This window comes from Saimiri boliviensis, chromosome 17, assembly GCF_048565385.1.
Source record: "Saimiri boliviensis isolate mSaiBol1 chromosome 17, mSaiBol1.pri, whole genome shotgun sequence".
NCBI classification, from domain to species: Eukaryota; Metazoa; Chordata; class Mammalia; order Primates; family Cebidae; genus Saimiri; species Saimiri boliviensis.
The window spans coordinates 52,707,777-52,730,045 of NC_133465.1; the positions used below are offsets into that span (position 1 = coordinate 52,707,777).

The 22,269-nt window shown below is 42.5% G+C and overlaps 1 protein-coding gene across 4 annotated transcripts in view; it reads left to right on the forward strand.

Annotated features, from left to right (window-relative positions):
* Positions 1-17,715, forward strand: part of EFCAB3 (EF-hand calcium binding domain 3) — a 164,917-nt gene extending 147,202 nt beyond the window's left edge. For all 4 annotated transcript variants that reach the window (XM_074388810.1, XM_074388811.1, XM_039476427.2 and 1 more), the window contains 4 exons: positions 6,011-6,204; positions 6,560-6,744; positions 14,506-14,628; positions 17,239-17,715. In XM_074388810.1, coding sequence (XP_074244911.1) covers positions 6,011-6,204; positions 6,560-6,744; positions 14,506-14,628; positions 17,239-17,565 — 829 coding nt within the window. In that variant the 3' untranslated portion in view covers positions 17,566-17,715. The remainder of the gene's footprint in view (positions 1-6,010; positions 6,205-6,559; positions 6,745-14,505; positions 14,629-17,238) is intronic.
* The last annotated feature ends 4,554 nt before the right edge of the window (positions 17,716-22,269 follow it).

The following is a 22,269-nucleotide window of genomic DNA, read 5'->3' on the forward strand; positions in this document are numbered from 1 at the left end:
GTACTTATGCATTCTTCCTTAGGAAGCTATTGGAAGATATACACCACCAAGATGAGGGAGTTTACATAATAAATTGGAAAACAATCAGCTCACGCCTATAATCCCAGCACTTTCAGAGACCAAGGCAGAAGAATTACTTGAGCCCAGGTGTTCAAGACCAGACTGGGCAACAGAGGGAGATCCTATCTCTACGAAAAAAATTTTTTGTTAACTAGTCAGGCATGGCATGTGCCTGTAGTCCCAGCTACTCAGAAAGCTGAAGTGGGAGGATTGCTTGAGCCCAGGAGGTTGAGACTGTACTGCACTCTAGCCTGGGTGACAGAGCAAGACCTTGTCTCAAAAAAAAATCAAAAATAATTTTTTTTAAAAAAAGGAAAACATAGGATCTGGGAGACAGACAAAGGGACTTCCTCCCTAGGGTGGTGGTGAAGAATAACTCTGGGCTAATAACTATGCACTGAAACCATTCCAGGTGGCGAGATCTCTTCAAGAAAAAAAAAAGTGACATGTGTAGAAGTCCTGGTGTGTTTGATCATGGATCTTACAAGGAACTAGAGAAATAACAACAACACCTTACATATGCTGAGTTGTTACTATGCTCCTGATACTGCCCTAAGTTCTTTACTTGTATTATTTCATTTAACACTATGAAGTGGATACCACATTACCCCTATTCCCAGATAAGGGAACTGTGGCACATTAAAAATATGCCCAAGATCACACAGTTAGAATGGTATTGGTGAATTCACTGGACTGTCAGGAAGGTGTGAAACCTCAGCAGAGAAAAACCTACTACCAAGCCAGGACATCACTGGAGGTGAGTGAGGGAAGGGAAATGAGTAAGGCCTGGGTTTGTCCAGGACATCTAGGCCCCTATACAGACTGATCTTTTATTGTGAATATATGTTTAGAGAATATACATTTTCTTTTATTATACTTTTTTTTTTTTTTTGAGACAGAGTTTCGCTCATCGCCCAGGCTGAAGTGCAATGGTGCCATCTTGGCTCACTGCAACCTCCGTCTCCTGGGTTCAAGCAATCCTCTGGCCTCAGCCTCCCAAGTAGCTGGATTACAGACACACATTGCCACCACCACCAAGCCTGGCTAAAGTTTGCATTTTTAGTAGAGACAGGGTTTCACCATGTTGGCCAGGCTGGTCTTGAACTCCTGACCTCAGGTGATCCTCCCACCTCAGCCTCCCAAAGTACTGGGATTACAGGTGTGAGCCACCATACCCAGCCCTATTTTATTTTATTATACTTCTTAATATTGTGTGGCAAAGAGTATCTTTCCTATATTTTTAGGTATGCCCAGAAATTCTGGGAAACAGGGATATGCAAATCTAGCAAAATTATATAGCAAATACATGCCAGACATGGTGGCTCACTCTTGTAATCCCAAAGCTTTGAGAAGCCAAAGAAGGAGGATCACTTGAGCCCAGAAGTTTAAAACCAGCCTGGGCAATGTAGGGAAACACTCTACAAAAAGTGGCAGGGTGGCTTGTACCTGTAGTCCCATCCACTCAGGAGGCTGAGACAGAAGGACTGCTTGAGGCCAGGAGTTCAAGGCTGTAGAGAGCTATGGTTGCACCCCTCTACTTCAGCCTGGTAGACTGTGAAGCCCTGTCTTTAAAATAGTAATGATAATAATAAAGACAGCAGGCCAGGAGTGGTGGCTTATACTTGTAATCCCAGCACTTTGGGAGGCCAAGGCAGGTGGATCACTTGAGGTCGGGAGTTCAAGACCAGCCTGACCAACAGAGAGAAACCCCATCTCTACTAAAAATACAAAATTAGCCAGGCTTGGTGGCACATAACTGTATTCCCAGCTGCTCAGGAGGCTGAGACAGGAGAATCGCTTGAACCCAGGAGGTAGACATTGCAGTGAGCCGAGATCATGCCATTGCACTCTAGCCTGGGCAACAAGAGCAAAACTCCATCTCAAAAAATAATAATAATAAAGACAGCAAATACAAACACAATTAAGCCACTAGTTTTTGTATGTAATATACATCAAACAATTAGTTATAAATATAATGTAACCAGAGCAATCAGAAAAGAAAAAGAAATAGAGGGTATTCAAATAGGAAAGGAGGAAGTCAAATTGTCTCTATTTGCAGACGACATGATTGTATATCTAGAAGACCCCTTGGTCTCAGCCCAAAATCTCCTGAAACTGATAAGCATCTTCAGCAAAGTCTCAGAATACAAAATCAACATGCAAAAATCACAAGCATTCCTGTACACCAATAAGAGACTTAAAGAGAGCCAAATCAAGAACGAACTGCCATTCACAATTGCTACAAAGAGAATAAAATACCTAGGAATACAACTAACAAGGAACATAAAGGACCTCTTCAAGGAGAACTACAAGCCACTGCTCAACGAAATAAGAGAGAGCACAAACAGATGGAGAAACATTCCATGTTCGTGGTTAGGAAGAATCGATATCGTGAAAATGGCCATACTGCCCAAAGTAATTTACAGATTCAATGCTATCCCCATCAAGCTACCAATGACCTTCTTCACAGAACTGGAAAAAAAACACCTTAAACTGCATGTGGAACCAAAAGAAAGCCCACATAGCCAAGTCAATTCTAAGCAAAAAGAACAAAGTGGGAGGCATTACACTACCGGACTTCAAACTATACTACAAGTCTACAGTAATCAAAACAGCATGGTAATGGTACCAAAACAGAGATATAGACCAGTGGAACAGAACAGAGGCCTCAGAGGCAACACAACATATCTACAACCATCCGATCCTTGACAAGCCTGACAAAAACAAGCAATGGGGAAAGGATTCCCTGTTTAATAAATGGTGTCAGGAAAACTGGCTAGCCACATGCAGAAAGCAGAAACTGGACCCCTTCCTGACACCTTACACTAAAATTAACTCCAGATGGATTAAAGACTTAAACATTTAAGACCTAACACCATAAAAACCCTAGAAGAAAATCTAGGCAAAACCATTCAGGACATAGGCATTGGTAAGGACTTCATGACCAAAACACCAAAAGCATTGGCAACAAAAGCCAAAATAGACAAATGGGACCTAATCAAACTCCACAGCTTCTGCACGGCAAAAGAAACAGTCATTAGAGTGAATCAGCAACCAACAGAATGGGAAAAAATTTTTGCAGTCTACCCATCTGGCAAAGGGCTGATATCCAGAATTTACAAAGAACTAAAACAGATTTACAAGAAAAAAACAAACAAGCCCATTCAAAAGTGGGCAAAGGATATGAACAGACACTTTACAAAAGAAGACATACATGAGGCCAACAAACATATGAAAAAATGCTTATCATCACTGGTCATTAGAGAAATGCAAATCCAAACTACATTGAGATACCATCTCATGCCAGTTAGAATGGCGATCATTGAAAAATCTGGAGACAACAGATGCTGGAGAGGATGTGGAGAAATAGGAACACTTTTACACTGTTGGTGGGAATGTAAGTTAGTGCAATCATTGTGGAAGACAGTATGGCAATTCCCCAAGGACCTAGAAATAGAAATTCCATTTGACCCAGCAATCCCATTACTGGGTATATATCCAAAGGATTATAAATCGTTCTACTATAAGGACACATGCACATGAATGTTCATTGCAGCACTGTTTACAATAGCAAAGACCTGGAACCAACCCAAATGCCCATCGATGATAAACTGGACAGGGAAAATGTGGCACATATACACCATGGAATATTATGCAGCTATCAAAAATGATGAGTTCGTGTCCTTTGTAGGGACATGGATGAACCTGGAAACCATCATTCTCAGCAAACTGACACAAGAACAGAAAATCACTCAGAGGCGGGCGTTGAACAATGAGAACACATGGACACAGGGAGGGGAGCACTACACACTGGGGTCCGTTGGGGGGAAATGGGGAAGAGACGGGGGGTGGGGAGGTGGGAAGAGATAGCATGGGGAGAAATGCCAGATATAGGTGAAGGGGAGGAAGCCAGCAAATCACACTACCATGTGTGTATCTATGCAACAATCTTGCATGTTCTTCACATGTACCCCAAAACCTAAAATGCAATTTAAAATAAATAAATATAATGTGACGTAAATTGTCAAGCAGAGATTAGAATTTCAAGGAAGAAGGAAACCGTAGACTACAGCAAAAGTTCTTAAACTTGCATTGTGTCAGAATCAGCTGGAGCGATTGTTAAAACACATTGCTAGGCTATGGGATTTCTGAGTTAATGGGTGTGTAGTCAGGGCTAAGAATTTGTATTTCCCGCAACTTCCCAGTGGTGCTGAGGACCACACTCAGAGCCACAGAGTATATAGCAAATACTCTGAGGGAAAGAAGAACAGCCTTGAAGGACCTGGTAGAAATTAAATTACATTAAGAGAAACCAGCTTTATGCTATTTTCAGAAGCAAGTGATGACACTGTGGATGGTTGAGTTCAAGGCTACAGAAGAAAGTATTTGATCATAAGTCAGACTCTACTCAGAACACTATAGGCACATCTACCAACCACTGCTTCAGCTCCATTTAGAATGAATCTTTTCCAGGCTGGGCAAGTGGCTCACACCTATAATCCCAACACTTAAAGAGGCCGAGGCGGGCGGATCACAAGGTCAAGAGATCAAGACCATCCTGGCTAACATAGTGAAACCCCATCCTACTAAAAATAGAAAAAATTAGCCACCTGTGGTGGCCTGCACCTGCAGTCTCAGCTACATAAGAGGCTGAGGCAGGAGAATTGCTTGAATCCAGGAGGCATAAGTTGCAGTGAGCCAAGATCACACCACTGCACTCCAGCCTGGGTGACAGAGCAAGACTCTGTCTCAAAAAAAAAAAAAAGAAAAGAAAAGAAAAAATGAGTCTTTTCCCTCTTCCCAAGAGGAAAAGAAAGGTTGCCTGTCACTATCCCAGAAAGTAGTGAAGCCTCCCGTTGCTGTAACAGGAAGAAATTGGCCTATGTATTAATGAGAAGCAAGGTCCTATACCTTGTCCTGTGAGACAGCATGAAGTAATACTCTTCTGCTCAGAACACTGAGATGTGAGAACTTCCACTACCAAAGCGGTGAGAAGCAAGCCCTTCCACCTCACCAGCAGGAAGCAGATCCCCACCATAGCTGCAGAGAGAAGTCCACTGTTCTGGCAGCAAGAAGGAAGCTGATCACCTACCACCACAGCCACTGATATTCAAGGCATGCATGTTTGTAAGTCAGATGTTTATACTCTGAATCAGAATACCTTATCATATACAGCCTGCCTGCTGTACTTATTCCTAAAGAATGTATAACCTAAAATGCCCAGTAATACATCTTCTAAGTCTGTTTATACACATGTATGTACACATACACTCCAAAAAAATGATAGGAAAGAAATGCAACCAATAGCGATTCACTCCAGATCAAAAGCTTACTGGTAGTGTCTTCCTTCTTATACTTTTCTTTGTTTTCCAAATTATCTGCAGTGACAATTTCTTTAATCTAAAACGAAAGTTGTACATTTTAAACCTAACACAAAGTAATAATAATTACTGTTTGTATTCAAGCTGGTACCACTTAAGGGTTTGTCAAGGATCATAATTCATAAATATTTTTCTAAACAAAACAGGAAGGTCAGAGCTGAACATGATAGCAGGTACCTATAGTTCCAGTTACTCAGGAGGCTGAGGAGGGAGGAGAACTTGAGCCCAGGAGTTCCAGTCCCGCCTGGCAACATAGCAAGACCTCATCTCTCTCTGAAAAAACAAAACAAAACAAAAACTCTGGGAAGCTTTGGGGGTTAAAAAAAAAAAGAGAGAGAGAGAGAGAGACCAAAAGCAAAGGACTACAGATAAAAATAGTCAAATTGCCTGTGGAAGGTATCAGTAGATATTCTATAAATGTCACAGAAATAGGCACTCAAATATTATTGAATGAATATGCAAATTAGATTTAGAATACGTTTCTTCAGCATGTGTAACTAGCAACTTGACTTTTTAAAATTTTTGTCCTATATCTCTTTTTATCCATTTCTGAATTACTTTTCTTAAAGCTATTTCCAAAGAAAATTCCAGCATACCGGTCCAGGAATGTTGTGGAGTCCCTACACTATGGGCGATGGAAAAAGGACACTTAAGCCAGACGTATGCACACCTCCAAGCTCAAGCATGGCTGCCTTTGCTAATGCTGCCCGGATTGCAATAATGAAAGAAAAGGATTTATTTAAATTTCTTGAAGAGCTCAAGAGTAAGAGCCATTTGTTTTCTCTCTCCTGTTGTAAGAGACTTATTTGTATATGACTGGTCAGAAAGAAATGCTATGGCCCAAATGCTGTAAGAACAGGACCACAGCCTCTTCTGAGTGACTACTCTCTGTCACACAGATGTCATTTGAAAGCAAATGTAGGTGTTGCCTGAATCCTCAGACACCTGTTGAAGCCTCGAGTCTGTGGATGGGTGGGGCGTGAGAGTAGTAGAGTGAAGAATGAGGGCGGTGGCCACTGAGGAGAATAGACAAAGCAAAACAGGCACCACCTGTTGGTCTTTTATGTGAACAACTTCTTACATTGTTTGTGATGCCATTTTTGTTTTTATCTTTTTAGGATGCAATTCCCATTCAGATAGCCCATATTCAAAAATACCCATCTTTCCATTGTTCCCTAATGTGGATGGGGTGGTGATGGGAAAGCCATTCAAAGACATGCAGAAATTAGAGATGCTAAGAAGAAAGGAGCCTTTGAATTTCTTCGAGGATTACTTTTTCCATAAAAGAGACTGGAAAACACAGGTGAGATTTAGATTATGTCACATTAGTTAATTTAAATTCTTGGATTTTTAAGCACTAACAACAGCACTAATAACATACTTTTTACAACAAATTTTTTTTTTTTTTTTTTTGAGACAGAATTTCGCTCTTGTTACCCAGGCTGGAGTGCAATGGTGCGATCTCAACTCACCACAACCTCCGCCTCCTGGGCTCAGGCAATTCTCCTGCCTCAGCCTCCTAAGTAGCTGGGATTATAGGCACGCACCACCACGCCCAGTTTTTTGGATTTTTAGTAGAGACGGGGTTTCACCATGTTGACCAGGATGGTCTCGATCTCTCGACCTCGTGATCCACCCGCCTCAGCCTCCCAAAGTGCTGGGATTACAGGCTTGAGCCACCGCACCCAGCCAACAAATATTTTTAATCATTATTTTCAAACCAGATGCCATAGCCATGTGCCTAAATTTAAGCCCAGGTGTTGACATTTCATTTAATTTCAACAAATAGTTAAACTTACTAAGAAAAAATACAGGTTTAGGGTTGGGGGTGTTATATAGGAATAATAACAATAAAAGGTTCTCCGATCCTATCTCTGACTACTCCCCCATCCACTCAGGGACCAGAAGCTGCTTCCGTACACTCTAGATTATTTTTGGGCAAACACCACAGGATGAGAGGACCAGGCCCACAACCCAAAGGAGCAGTGCTGTGATGGAGGGGCCATCCTGCCCTTGACTAGATCCTTATTTATGGTCCCAGCTGCACCTTCTGGCCTTGCTTCAAGCTCTGTTGACTAATCTTTTTGCCCCCCTTCCAAGATAAACTTTTGTCATCGTAAGTTATAAGGTCTCCAGCAACTGTGCCCAAGTTTCTAGATACTCTCTCAGGAAGCTCAGGCCTCACCCCAGGTAAGGCCTCTCGGCCTGAGAAACAGAATGGAAACTTAACTGCAGACCAGCACACCCTGTGGAGCTCTGGGTTCCAGAGGTCCATATGTTGTTTACATCACTATACAATTCCTAGAAGGCCCCTCCATGCATAGGGTTTAAGAGGCCCAGAGGAGTATTGCTGTCACAAATGACCTCAAGTTCAGACTTTGTCCTTCTCTCTCCAAATGAAGTAACACCCACAAGCAAATATCACTGAGAAGATGGCAATAAGAAGACATTTATCCTCCTTTAAATTTATGTCCCAACATTCAACTACTCCTCCACCCAAGATGCTTAGCTGTTTATTGTCAATCTCTCCAACTAGAATATAACGTTCATGTATGCAAGGGTTGTATTTCTTTCACTGAGGTATCTGTATCATCTAAACTAGAATTTGGCCCATAGGTAACTCAATATTTTTTGGAAGATAGAATACTGTAATACAAATTATTTCCTGAGAGCATACTGTATGCTAGATCGTCTCTAATAATCTCGGCAGAAATAATGTCAGTAGCTTCCTAAATGGTCCCCTTGCTTCTACAACTGTCCCCTTTAAACGATTCTCAGCCCAGCAGCCAAAGTGGTTCTGTTAAAATCAGATTGAACACCTCCAATGGCTTTTCATATCATGCAGAATGGAAAACAAAATTTTTATAACTTACAGTGTCCCACACAATCAAAACCTGAGCCTTCTAATAATTGTAGCCACTAGTAGCTGTTTAAATTTCAATTAATTAAGATTAAATAAAATTACAAATTCAGTTCCTCAGTCACACCATTCACATTATAAATGCTCAATAGCCATATGCGGCTAATGACTACTATAGTGGACAACACAGAAATGTAGAAAATTTCCATTATTGAGGAAAATGTTATGGGACATCTCTGATCTAGGCCCTCATTGCCTATCCAACAATCTCATCATCCACTGCTTACCTTCCAGTGTATTCCACTCCATCCGCAAGGCCTCTTTACTCTTCCTCTTACAGACCAGACATGCTCTCACCTCATGATCTATGGCTTTGCTATTTCTTTTGCTCGAATGCTGTTCCCCAGAAAGCTGCATAGCTCTCCCCTCCCCTCTTTCAGGTCTTGTCTCAAATGTCACTTCAGGAGGCCTCTCTAACAACCCCACTAAAATCACAATCCCCACATTGTCATTGTACTAAATGCCACTGAATTGTTCACTTCACGTGGTTAATTTTATGTTACATGAATTTTCATTTTAATAATTTTTTTTTAGTTGGAGCCTTGCTCTGTTGCCCAGGCTGGAGTGCAGTGGTGCAATCTGGGCTCACTGCCACCTCCGCCTCCCAGGTTCAAGCAATTCTCCTGCCTCAGCCTCCCAAATAGCTGGGACCACAGTGTGCGCCACCACACCTGGCTAATTTTTGTATTCTTAGTAGAGACGGGGTTTCACCATGTTGGCCAGGCTGCTCTCAAATTCCTGACCCCAGGTGATCCACCCGCCTCAGCCTCCCAAAGTGCTGGGATTACAGGCATGAGCTACCATTCCTGGTGAGATTTTTTGATCTTGATGTGGTGGAATTAATATCTTTTTATTAAAAAATGCATTTGGAGGCCGGGCGCGGTGGCTCAGGCCTGTAATCCCAGCACTTTGGGAGGCCGAGGTGGGTGGATCACGAGGTCAAGAGATCGAGACCATCCTGGTCAACATGGTGAAACCCCGTCTCTACTAAAAATACAAAAAATTAGCTGGGCATGGTGGTGCGTGCCTGTAATCCCAGCTACTCAGGAGGCTGAGGCAGGAGAATTGCCTGAACCCAGGAGGCGGAGGCTGCGGTGAGCCGAGATTGCGCCATTGCACTCCAGCCTGGGCAACAAGAGCGAAACTCTGTCTCAAAAAAAAAAAAAAAAAATGCATTTGGCTTTTGTGTCACAGTTAGGGAGGCCTTCCCAGAGTTTATTTCAGTATGTTAAGGTTTCTTTTCTTTTTTTACCATTTATTCTTCTCTGCACTACATTTATTCTTTTTACATTTCATCCATTTGTAATTTGTATATGAAACGTGAATTTCACTTTTTTTCTCAGATGGCTACTCAGTGCACTATTTGTTGAATAATCTATCATTTTCCTGTTGTGTGAAATGTCATCATTTTCCTTAAGTTAAAATTCTCCAGCCAGGTGCAGTGGCTCACACCTGTGATCTCAGCACTTTGGGAGGCCAAGGCAGGTATATCACAATGCCAGGAGATGGAGACCATCCTGAACAACACGGTGAAACCCCATCTCTACTAAAAGTACAAAAAATTAGCTGAGTGTGGTAGAGCACACCTGTAGTCCCAGCTACTTGGGAGGCTGAGGCAGGGGAACCCAGGAGGTGAAGGTTGCAGTAAGCCGAGACTGTGTCATTGCACTCCAGCCTGGGGACAGAGCAAGACTCTGTCTCAAAAAAAAAAAATTCTTCACATAGCTCTATTTTCTTTCTTTCTTTCTTTCTTTTTTTTTTTTTTTTGAGACAGAGTTTCGCTCTTGTTACCCAGGCTGGAGTGCAATGGCACAATCTCGGCTCACTGCAACCTCTGCCTCCTGGGTTCAAGCAATTCTCCTGCCTCAGCCTCCCGAGTAGCTGGGACTACAGGCGTGCACCACCATGCCCGGCTAATTTTTGTATTTTTAGTAGAGACGGGGTTTCACCTTGCTGACCAAGACGGTCTCAATCTCTTGACCTCGTGATCCACCCGCCTCAGCCTCCCATCTTTCTTTTTTTTTTTTTTTTTTTTGAGATGGAGTTTCGCTCTTGTTACCCAGGATGGAGTGCAATGGCACGATCTCGGCTCACCGCAACCTCCACCTCCCAGGTTCAGGCAATTCTCCTGCCTCAACATCCTGAGTAGCTGGGATTACAGGCATGTGCCACCATGCCCAGCTAATTTTTTGTATTTTTAGTAGAGACAGAGTTTCACTATGTTGACCAGGATGGTCTCGATCTCTTGACCTCGTGATCCACTCGCCTCGGCCTCCCAAAGTGCTGGGATTGCAAGCTTGAGCCACTGCGCCCGGCACATAGCTCTATTTTCTTCTTTGGGTCTGTCCATTTCATTTCTTTCTTTTTCTCTTTCTTTCTTTTTCCTTCTTTCATAAAAATATAAATAATTTTTAATTTTTTTGGTTTTCGTTTTTTGAGACAGAGTCTTGCTCTGTTACCCAGGCTGGAGTGCAGTGGTACAATCTGGGCTCACTGCAACCTCTGCCTCCCAGGTTCAAGTGATTCTCCTGCCTCAGTCTCCAGAGTAGCTGGGATTACAGGCACCCACCGCTATTCCTGGCTGATTTTTGTATTTTTAGTAGAGGTAGGGTTTCATCATATTGGCCAGGCTGATCTCAAACTCCTGACCTCAGATGATCCACCCACGTTGGCCTCCCAAAGTGCCAGGATTACAGGTGCCCAGCCTCTCATAAACACTTGTATTTGAAGGCCAAGGTGGGCAGATCACCTGAGGTCAGGAGTTCAAGATCATAAACACTTGTAAGTATACAACTATATTAGATTAGATGTAATAAACTACACAGTATATTATACTATTTATGTAGATAAACATATAGTTTAATAGAAATAGCATTGTTATCTATCATTTTTTTTTTGAGACGGAGTTTCGCTCTTGTTACCCAGGCTAGAGTGCAATGGCGCAATCTCAGCTCACCACAACCTCCGCCTCCTGGGTTCAGGCAATTCTCCTGCCTCAGCCTCCTGAGTAGCTCGGATTACAGGCATGTGCCACCACGCCCAGCTACTTTTTTGTATTTTTAGTAGAGATGGGGTTTCACCATGTTGACCAGGATGGTCTCGATCTCTTGACCTTGTGATCCACCCGCCTCGGTCTCCCAAAGTGCTGGGATTACAGGCTTGAGCCACCGCGCCCAGCTTAGAAATAGCATTAAATGTAGTATAATATTTGTAAATATGGTACATCTATAGTAAGTATAGATGTAAATATACATATGTATGCATGTAGTATAATTAAATATAAATATGTAGTAATTAGATGTAATATACTAGCAAATATGTATTATATTAGATAGTAACAAGTGTTATGAAAAAAATCAGGAAAGGGGGTAGGGTACTGGGGGTTGTGATTTTATTTGAATACATATACATTTATTTATTCAAAAATTTTTATTTTAAATTATTTTTTAAAATTAGTTTTAGAGATGGAGGTTCATTATGTTGCCCAGGCTAGAGTGCGGTGGCTATCCACAGGCATGATCATAGCACATTACAGCCTTGAACTCCTGGGCTCAGGTGATCCTCCTGCTTCAGCCTCCTGATCAGGTGGGATTATGGGTATGTACCACTGCACCCAGCTATTTAAATACCTATTTAAAAAATAATTTTATTGGCCTGGTGCAGTGGCTTCTATTTGTGTCTCAAATCTTCCACTCCTGGGTGCAATGGCTCACACCTGTAATCCCAGCACTTTGGGAGGCTGAGGCGGGTGGATCACCTGGGGTCAGGAGTTTGAGAGCAGCCTGGCCAACATGGTGAAACCCTGTCTCTACTAAGAATACAAAATTAGCCAGGTGCGGTGGCACACACTGTGGTCCCAGCTATTTGGGAGGCTGAGGCAGGAGAATTGCCTGAACCTGGGAGGCAGAGGTGGCAGTGAGCCGAGATTGTGCCATTGCACTCCAGCCTGGGTAACAAGAGCGAAACTCCATCTCAAAAAAAAAAGAAAGAAAGAAAATAGAGCTATGTGAAGAATTTTTTTTTTTTTTGAGACAGAGTCTTGCTCTGTCCCCAGGCTGGAGTGCAATGACACAGTCTCGGCTTACTGCAACCTCCACCTCCTGGGTTCCCCTGCCTCAGCCTCCCAAGTAGCTAGGACTACAGGTGTGCTCTACCACACTCAGCTAATTTTTTGTACTTTTAGTAGAGATGGGGTTTCACCGTGTTGTTCAGGATGGTCTCCATCTCCTGGCATTGTGATATACCTGCCTTGGCCTCCCAAAGTGCTGAGATCACAGGTGTGAGCCACTGCACCTGGCTGGAGAATTTTAACTTAAGGAAAATGATGACATTTCACACAACAGGAAAATGATAGATTATTCAACAAATAGTGCACTGAGTAGCCATCTGAGAAAAAAAAGTGAAATTCACGTTTCATATACAAATTACAAATGGATGAAATGTAAAAAGAATAAATGTAGTGCAGAGAAGAATAAATGGTAAAAAAAGAAAAGAAACCTTAACATACTGAAATAAACTCTGGGAAGGCCTCCCTAACTGTGACACAAAAGCCAAATGCATTTTTTAATAAAAAGATATTAATTCCACCGCATCAAGATCAAAAAATCTCACCAGGCATGGTGGCTCATGCCTGTAATCCCAGCACTTTGGGAGGCCAAGGAGAGCAGATAACCTGAGGTTGGGAACTCAAGACCAGCCTAACCAACATGGAGAAACTCTGTCTCTACTAAAAATACAAAAATAAGCCGGGCATGGCGGCACATGCCTGTAATCCCAGCTACCCAGGCAGGTGAGGCAGGAGAATCACTTGAACCTGGGAGGTGGAGGTTGCAGAGAGCTGAGTTCATGCCATTGCACTCCAGCCTGGGCAACAAGAGTGAAACTCCATCTCAAAAAAAAAAAAAAAAAAAATCTCCATATGGTCAAAAAATAAATCACAGTTGCCACTCATAACACAAAAGGCTAACTTCAAAGAATTTCAAATTTATTAGAAAAAAAAAACCCTAACCTATATAAAAATAGGCAAAGGGTAGGAACAGACAGTTCTGAAATATGAAAAGATATTCAACCTCATTCCTCATAAAAGATCCAAGTTAAGGCCGGGCGCGGTGGCTCAAGCCTGTAATCCCAGCACTTTGGGAGGCCGAGGTGGGTGGATCACAAGATCGAGAGATCGAGACCAACCTGGTCAACATGGTGAAACCCCGTCTCTACTAAAAATACAAAAAATTAGCTGGGCATGGTGGCATGTGCCTGTAATCCCAGCTACTCAGGAGGCTGAGGCAGGAGAATTGCCTGAACCCAGGAGGCGGAGGTTGCGGTGAGCCGAGATCGCGCCATTGCACTCCAGCCTGGGTAACAAGAGCGAAACTCCATCTCAAAAAAAAAAAAAAAAAAAAAAAAAAGATCCAAGTTAAAACTCTCCTCAGATATTATCTTTTCCTATTAAATTGACCAAGATGAAAAAGCTGAAAAAACATGGGTACACTCTTAAGTTACAGGTAGGTTTACAAATTGGTTCACCCTCTACAGAGGAAATTTGGCAATAATTACCAAAAGGACAGACCTCACACCTTTTGACCTAGCAATTCCAGTCCTAGGGCACGATCTAGGATATACAGATAATCCTTGCACATATGCCAAATGCCATTCCTGAGAGACCCAGAAAAAAGTCTAAACGAACAAATGGTTTAGCAATAATCTTATAAAATAATGTACAGGCCAAGTGCAGTAGCTCACGCCTGTAATCCCAGCACTTTAGGAGGCCTAGGTGGGTGGATCCCCTGAGGTCAGGAGTTTGAGACCAGATTGGCCAATATGGTGAAAACCCATCTCTACTTAAAAATAAATAAATTAATTAAAAAATTAGCTGGGCATGGTGGTGGGCACCTGTAATCCCAGCTACTCAGGAGACTGAGGCAGGAGAATCCCTTGAACCCAGGAGGCAGAGGTTGCAATGAGCTAAGATCACACCATTGCATTCCAACCTGGGCAACAAGAGTGAAACTCCGTCTCAGAAAAACACAAGTAAATAAATAATATACAAATCATTCCATAATAAAATATAGTTATTTATTATGTCTTTTTGTTGTATAATTCAAACTAAAATGTATTACTAACCTTCTTTTTTAAATGTGCATAAAGGCAGCAAATATAAAGTCTATAGACCCTGCCTCAGGTTATTCAAATGACATCCTCACCATTGATCAAATGCTCAAGAAAAAGCAAACTTGTACAGTGGCTGATGCAACTGCTATTAAACAACATGTGAGTATTCTTTGTTGAGTGCCTTCCCAGAAATCACTGACAAAAATATTGTCCACTTCAATACTACACCATAAAACCAAGAGAATTTTTATCTATTCTATGTCTTTAAAATGAGACGATTGTTTCTCATTTTTACCCATTGTAATAACACCATTTCTTTCTCTATAATCAAATTGATTCAAATGTTAAATATTATGATGCATCCTGCTATTCACCTATGCAGCTATACTCACTATTATTTCTGGGACATTCATTTGTTTTATTCCAGAAATATCAAACTAATTAAGGTAGTTAACCAACAGTCACAGTGAGTAGTGTACTCAGAGATTCATGGTGAGTAAAGGAATCTTACATCCTGAGGCCTCTAGCCCTGGGGCACCAGCCGCACCAAGGGCTAAGAAGCTTGAGAAGATCAATAGTTTGGTATTAATACATTGGGAATCTTGGTATTAGGTCACGGAATAGCTAGGACAAGTATTCTTTGGGCTATCTCAATCTATCCTTTTTGTTTCAGCTACCACCTAAGTACTGATTACTATTAAAGTTATCACTAGCCTAGACTTCTTTCCTGTATTTCTGTCTTATCTCACTGACCACTTAATGAATATTTCTACCTCTATGCAGAGTCTCATAGCATAACAAACTCAACATGTCCAAAGCAAAACTCATCATCTTCTGCATCAAACTGGCTCCCCCATGGGAATTCTATATCTCAGGTGTTTTTTGCCTTGTTGTTTTTGTTGTTGTTTTTAATAAGGTCAACTTTTATTTTAGATCCACAGGGTACATGAAGGTTTGTTACACGAGTGTATTGCATGTGTCTCAGTTGATAGCATCTACTCAGTCACTGAAGCTAGAAGGCCAGCAGCTATCCTTAACTCGGGTTTTTTTCCTCATTCCTCACATCTACTAATCCCAAATCTGGCCTGTTGTCATTCTCTTTAAAGATTTTTCAGGGCTGGGCGTGGTGGCTCATGTCTGTAATCCCAGCACTTTAGGAGACCGAGGCAAGTGAATCACCTGAGGTCAGGAGTTTGAGACTAGCCTGGTCAACATAGTGAAACCCTGTCTCTACTAAAAGTACAAAAAATTAGCCTGGCGTGGTGGTGGGCACCTATAATCCCAGCTACTCGGGAGGCTGAGGCAGAAGAATCGCTTGAACCTGGGAGGCAGAGGTTGCAGTGAGCCGAGATCGTGCCACTGCACTCCAGCCTGGTGACAGTGCGAGACTCCGTCTCAAAAAAAAAAAAAAAAAAAAAAAATTAGCCGGGCATTGTGGTGGGCAACTGTAATCTCAGCTACTCTTGATGCTGAGGTAGGAGAATCTCTTATACCTGGGAGGCAGAGGTTGCGGTGAGCCAAGATTGCACTACTGCATTCCAGCCTGGGCGATAGGGCAAGACTCTGTCTCAAAAAAACAAAAGATTTTTCAAAGCTGTCCCCTTCACTCCATCCCCATTACCACTGCCTTAGATGAGGCAGTCTCCAGCCTGGTATCCTCCAACCATTCTCCACACAGCTGCTAATAATCCAACATGAAGAGCCAACCATGGCATTGTCCTGCTTAAAAGTGAACACAATCCTCTCAATGATGGCAATTTCAACTCTGTTTTCTGCTTAAGGGATTTATCTCACTTTCTTTTTTTTTTTTTTGAGACAGAGTTTCGCTCTTGTTACCCAGGCTGGAGTGCAATGGCGCGATCTCGGCTCACCGCAACCTCCGCCTCCTGGGTTCAGGTAATTCTCCTGCCTCAGCCTCCTGAGAAGCTGGGATTACAGGCATGTGCCACCATGCCCAGCTACTGTTTTGTATTTTCAGTAGAGACGGGGTTTCACCATGTTGACCAGGATGGTCTCGATCTCTTGACCTCGTGATCCGCCCGCCTCGGCCTCCCAAAGTGCTGGGATTACAGGCTTGAGCCACCGCGCCCGGCCTTATCTCACTTTCATTAGAAATGGTAGCTCACTACAACATGATTTTCACTGAGGAACACCCTCTTGCCAGCCTCACAAAGATCACCAACTGATCTGACTGATAAGATTAAGTCTAAGGGCCTCTCTGTCCTTTGTCATTATTTCTTCTTCCCACTTTAAACTTGACACTCCAGCAACACCAAGTGCCTAAACCCTCCTACCACACCTCCAGGATGTTTACTGCCTTGGGGTCTCCGTTTATGCTGTCCCCTCTCCCTGGAACACCTGTCTTTCCATCACCACTTACTCCCTCAATTTGATGAAATCCTTGAGGACCTACTCAGTTCAGCGTCTTCTCCCAGTCAGTTCTCCCTGTCCTAGGCTGAATTGAGTGGCTGAATTGGCACTCCTCTTATATCCATAGCCTATCTCCACCCCATACTTCAAATTATTTTAGTCTATTGTTTTTTTTTCATATCCTTATAAAATTTCTTATGACCTCATTATTCCCAAACAGTACATTTTGATTGTCCATCAACTCCTTGCTCACGTGTCCTCATGAGGCACCACCCAATGTATAGACTCAGTGACTTTCAAGTAGCCTAGGAACGTAACTCTTGGGCTATCTATCATTGTGGTCCACAAATCAAAGATATTTTAAGGTAACTACAATAAACTTCTGGTCTCTCACTGCAGGTGAAAAGAGCTACAGATACCTATAATTTAGGAATTGCCCTTGAACACCGGAAAGAAATGCTAAACCTCTGGCGGAAGATCCGAGGGGATTTGATTGGCCTAGACTCTAAAAATGAGTCCTTTTATGACACCTTTTCTACTTATACATGGTCCTGGAATGTTTGTCAAGAATTACTCTCTCCTAAGGACTTAAGGTTACATGATGCCTATGTGAATAGAAATTCCTCCCATAAGTCCAGATCCTCTTCCTCATCAGATGTCAGTGAATGTGACACAGACTTAGGAAGAAAAAGAAAACGGAAAAGTTTAAAGGAATTTCAACAATGAAATTTCCACATTTTCTAAACAGCTCATCACAAACTACTTTTTCATAGTTATCAAAATTATGGTTTCTTGCTTTTGTCTAGTACATTCTTGGAAGCTGGAAAATTTGACATCTTTTGGATTCTGACCAGTAAAAAAGTTTAAGTCATAAAATGTTTCCGTTTCCTAAATCTTGACTAGTAAATAGATGCTGGGCTGTTAGTTACCTAGCAACCAGCTGCCCCTACCTGGTTTAAGGCTGCGTAAGCCTCAGCAGAAAGGAGAAAAGTTGGCCTGAGCTAAGGGCCCTCCAGGTAATAAACCTGAGTTTAGGGTGAGTGTAAACCAGATTAGGTTTTTGATTGTCTGTGAAAGAGACTAGAGACTGCAGATGACAATGACCTTTCCGTTTCAGGGAATAAGATCAGCAAGCCTTCAAGAACCTTGATTAAATTTGTGTATTCCCATCTGGGCACAGTGGCTCACACCTGTAATCCCAGCTCTTTGGGAGGCTGAGGCACATGGATCACGAGGTCAGAAGTTCAAGACCAGCATGGCCAAGATCATGAAACCCTGACCCTACTAAAAAAAAAAAAAATACAAAAAAATTAGTGGAGCACGGTGGCAGGCACTTGTAATTCCAGCTACTTGGGTGGCTCAGGAAGGATAATGGCTTGAACTTGGTGGGCAGAGGTTGCAGTGAGCCAACATTGTGCCACTGCACTCCAGCCTGGGTGACAGAGCGAGACTCAGTCTCAACAACAACAACAAAAAAGTGAGTATTTCCAGTGGATCACCTGAGGTCAGAAGTTGGAGACCAGCCTGACCAACATGAAGAAACCCCATCTACTAAAAATACAGAAATAACTTATCACATCCATTGCATTTGTTGCTGCTGTTCTTTAATACATTTAATAAAGAAGCACATACGTGCCGGGCGCGGTGGCTCAAGCCTGTAATCCCAGCACTTTGGGAGGCCGAGGCGGGTGGATCACGAGGTCGAGAGTTCGAGACTATCCTGGTCGACATGGTGAAACCCCATCTCTACTAAAAATACAAAAAATTAGCTGGGCATGGTGGTGCGTGCCTGTAATCCCAGCTACTCAGGAGGCTGAGGCAGGAGAATTGCCTGAACCCAGGAGGCGGAGGTTGCGGTGAGCCGAGATCGCGCCATTGCACTCCAGCCTGGGTAACAAGAGCGAAACTCCGTCTCAAAAAAAAAAAAAAAAAAAAAAAAAGAAGCACATACGTAACTATATTACAAGTTTGGGGGATTATAATTTTTATTATGCTAAAATATACATTACCTAAAATTTGCCACTTCAATCACGTTTAAGCATGTATCAACCATTACTAGGTTTTTTTGGTGTGTTTGTTTGTTTGTTTGTTTGGAGATAGGGTCTCTGTCACCCAGTCTGGAGTGCAGTGACACAATCATGGCTCATTGCAACCTCAACCTCCTGGGCTCAAGCAATCCTTCCACCTCAGCCTCCCATGTAGCTGGAACTACAGGCATGCACCACCATGCCCAGCTAATTGTTTTATTCTTATAGAGACACGGACTCCCTATGTTGTCCAGGCTGGTCTCAAACTCCTGGGCTGAAGTGACCTTCCTACCTCAGCCTCCCAAAGTGTTGTTATTACAGGTATGAGCTACTGTGCCAAGCCCCATTGGGGTATTTTTCTGTGGTTCTCAAGGGTTGCCCACAGAGAGACAGACCACTTTTGGACTCAGGAAATCTGGATCTACAAGACTAAATCGGTATTAACCTTCCGATCTACTGTCAGATGGCAAAGTGTTTTACTTCTTGTGCCAATTCTGATCTAAAAATGTAAGGGATGAGATCAACTATTCATAAATGTTATCCAAGAAGCTGGTTTGCAGATGTGTGGAGGCAAACCAGTCCATCACACTCAACATATAGAACAAATGCTTTTTTAAATCACTATTCTAGAAAAATTTTGACCCAGATAAAGGAAAAGATATGTTCAATATTAATGGGGACAATGCTTCATAATGTAAATGAAAAAAAATGTTTGAGACAGAGTCTCACTCTGTTTCCCAGGCTGGAATGCAGTGGCATGATCTCAGCTCACTACAACCTCCACCTCCCAGGTTCAAGCGATTCTCCTGCTTCAGCCGCCTGAGTAGCTGGGATTACAGGTGCATGCCACCACACCAAGCTAATTTTTGTATTTTTTTTTTTTTTTTTTTTTTTGAGACGGAGTTTCACTCTTGTTACCCAGGCTGGAGTGCAATGGCACGATCTCGGCTCACCGCAACCTCCGCCTCCTGGGTTCAGGCAATTCTCCTGCCTCAGCCTCCTGAGTAGCTGGGATTACAGGCAAGCGCCACCATGCCCAGCTAATTTTTTGTATTTTTAGTAGAGACGGGGTTTCACCATGTTGACCAGGATGGTCTCGATCTCTTGACCTCGTGATCCACCCGCCTCAGCCTCCCAAAGTGCTGGGATTACAGGCTTGAGCCACCGCACCCGGCTAATTTTTGTATTTTTATTAGAGACCAGGTTTCACCATGTTGCCCAGGCTGGTCTTGAACTCCTGACCTCAGGTCATCTGTTCACTTCAGCCTCCCAAAGTGCTGGGATTATAGGTATAAGCCATTGCGCCCCACCATAAAATTATAAAATGTCAGGAAAAAACAATGAAGATAGTGCCCCCAAAGCTGTTTATTTAAATGGTCTTAAGGTAATTTTGTGAGTTGTACCATGAATAGTCAAAAGAGTCTAAATATACTTGTTATTATTTATAAAGATACAACGTTGTAGTGAAGAGCTAACTTTATAGATAGATAACCATATTTTCTAGCTAAAAACAAGATTTATGACTTGACAAGAGACTTGTTTCGGAGAGAGATCCAAGATGGCTGATCACTAGCAGCTCGGGATTGTAACTCCCAGTGAAAGCGCAAAGAACGAGAAGACACCACACCTTCACATGAATTCTTGTTGCTCACGCACCAGGAGATTCCCAGCGGAGGAGCCCCACGGGTCGCCAGCGCGACTCTTGTGACTGGCGAGGCGGTTTTGCCGGCACCTTGGAGCGACGGTTCTTGGTGCAGAGTCAGAAAAGCACCATCAATCTTAACACCGCTGATTTAGTCGGTGCAGTGGGTTGCTCAGATTTCGGCGCTGAGAATCAGTAAGTTGGACGTCCACTCAGCAACCCAATTACAAAGACGGTAAATACAAAGACCACAGATGGATAAATTTATGACGAAGGGAAGAAAACAGCCAAAAAAGGCTGAGAATACCCAAGATCAGAACGCCTCTCCCTCAGCGGGGGATCACAGTTCCTCATCAGCAACGGAACAAGGCTTGATGGAGAACGAGTGTGTTCCAATTACAGAAGCAGGCTTCAAAATGTGGATAATGAGAAACTTCTGTGAATTAAAAGAACTTATTTTAACCCAATCTAAAGTAACTAAGAACTTTGAAAAAAGATTTGACGAAATGTTAACAAGAATACACAATTTAGAGAGGAATATAAGTGAATTGATGGAGCTGAAAAACACAATAGGAGAACTTCGTGAAGTATGCACAAGTTTTAACAGCCTAATTGATCAAGCAGAAGAAAGGATATCAGAGGTCGAAGACCAACTCAATGAAATAAAACAAGAAGACAAGATTAGAGAAAAAAGGATAAAAAGGAACGAGCAAAGCCTCCAAGAAATATGGGACTATGTGAAAAGACCTAATCTACGCTTGATAGGTGTACCTGAATGTGACGAAGAGAATGAATCCAAGCTGGAAAATACGCTTCAGGACATTATTCAGGAAAATTTTCCCAGCCTAGTAAGGCAGGATAATATTCAACTCCAGGTAATACAGAGAACAAACACCACAGAGATATTCCTCAAGAAGAGCAACTCTAAGGCACATAATCGTCAGATTCACCAGGGTTGAAATGAAGGAGAAAATACTAAGGGCAGCCAGAGAGAAAGGTCAGGTTACCCACAAAGGGAAGCCTATCAGACTTACAGCAGATCTCTCAGCAGAAACCCTACAAGCCAGAAGAGAGTGGGGGCCAATATTCAACATCCTTAAAGAAAAGAACTTTCAGGCCGGGCGCGGTGGCTCAAGCCTGTAATCCCAGCACTTTGGGAGGCCGAGGTGGATCACAAGGTCAAGAGATCGAGACCATCCTGGTCAACTTGGTGAAACCCTGTCTCTACTAAAAATACAAAAAATTAGCTGGACATGGTGGCGCGTGCCTGTAATCCCAGCTACTCAGGAGGCTGAGGCAGGAGAATTGCCTGAACTCAGGAGGCAGAGGTTGCGGTGAGCCAAGATCGCGCCATTGCACTCCAGCCTGGGTAACAAGAGCGAAACTCCGTTTCAAAAAAAAAAAGAAAAGAAAAGAACTTTCAACCCAGAATTTCACATCCTGCCAAACTAAGCTTCACAAGTGAAGGAAAAATAAAGTTTTTTGTGAATAAGCAAGCACTCAGAGATTTCATCACCACCAGGCCTGCTTTACAAGAGCTTCTGAAAGAACTACTACACATAGAAAGGAACAAACAGTATCAGCCTTTCTAAAAAAATTATCAAAAAGAGCATCAATATAATGAAGAATTTACATCAACTAATGGACAAAATAGCCAGCTAATATTAAATGGCAGTATTAAACTCACATATATTAATTCTAAATTTAAATTGACTAAATCCCCAATCCAAAGACAGGCAATTTGAATAAAAAACTAAAACC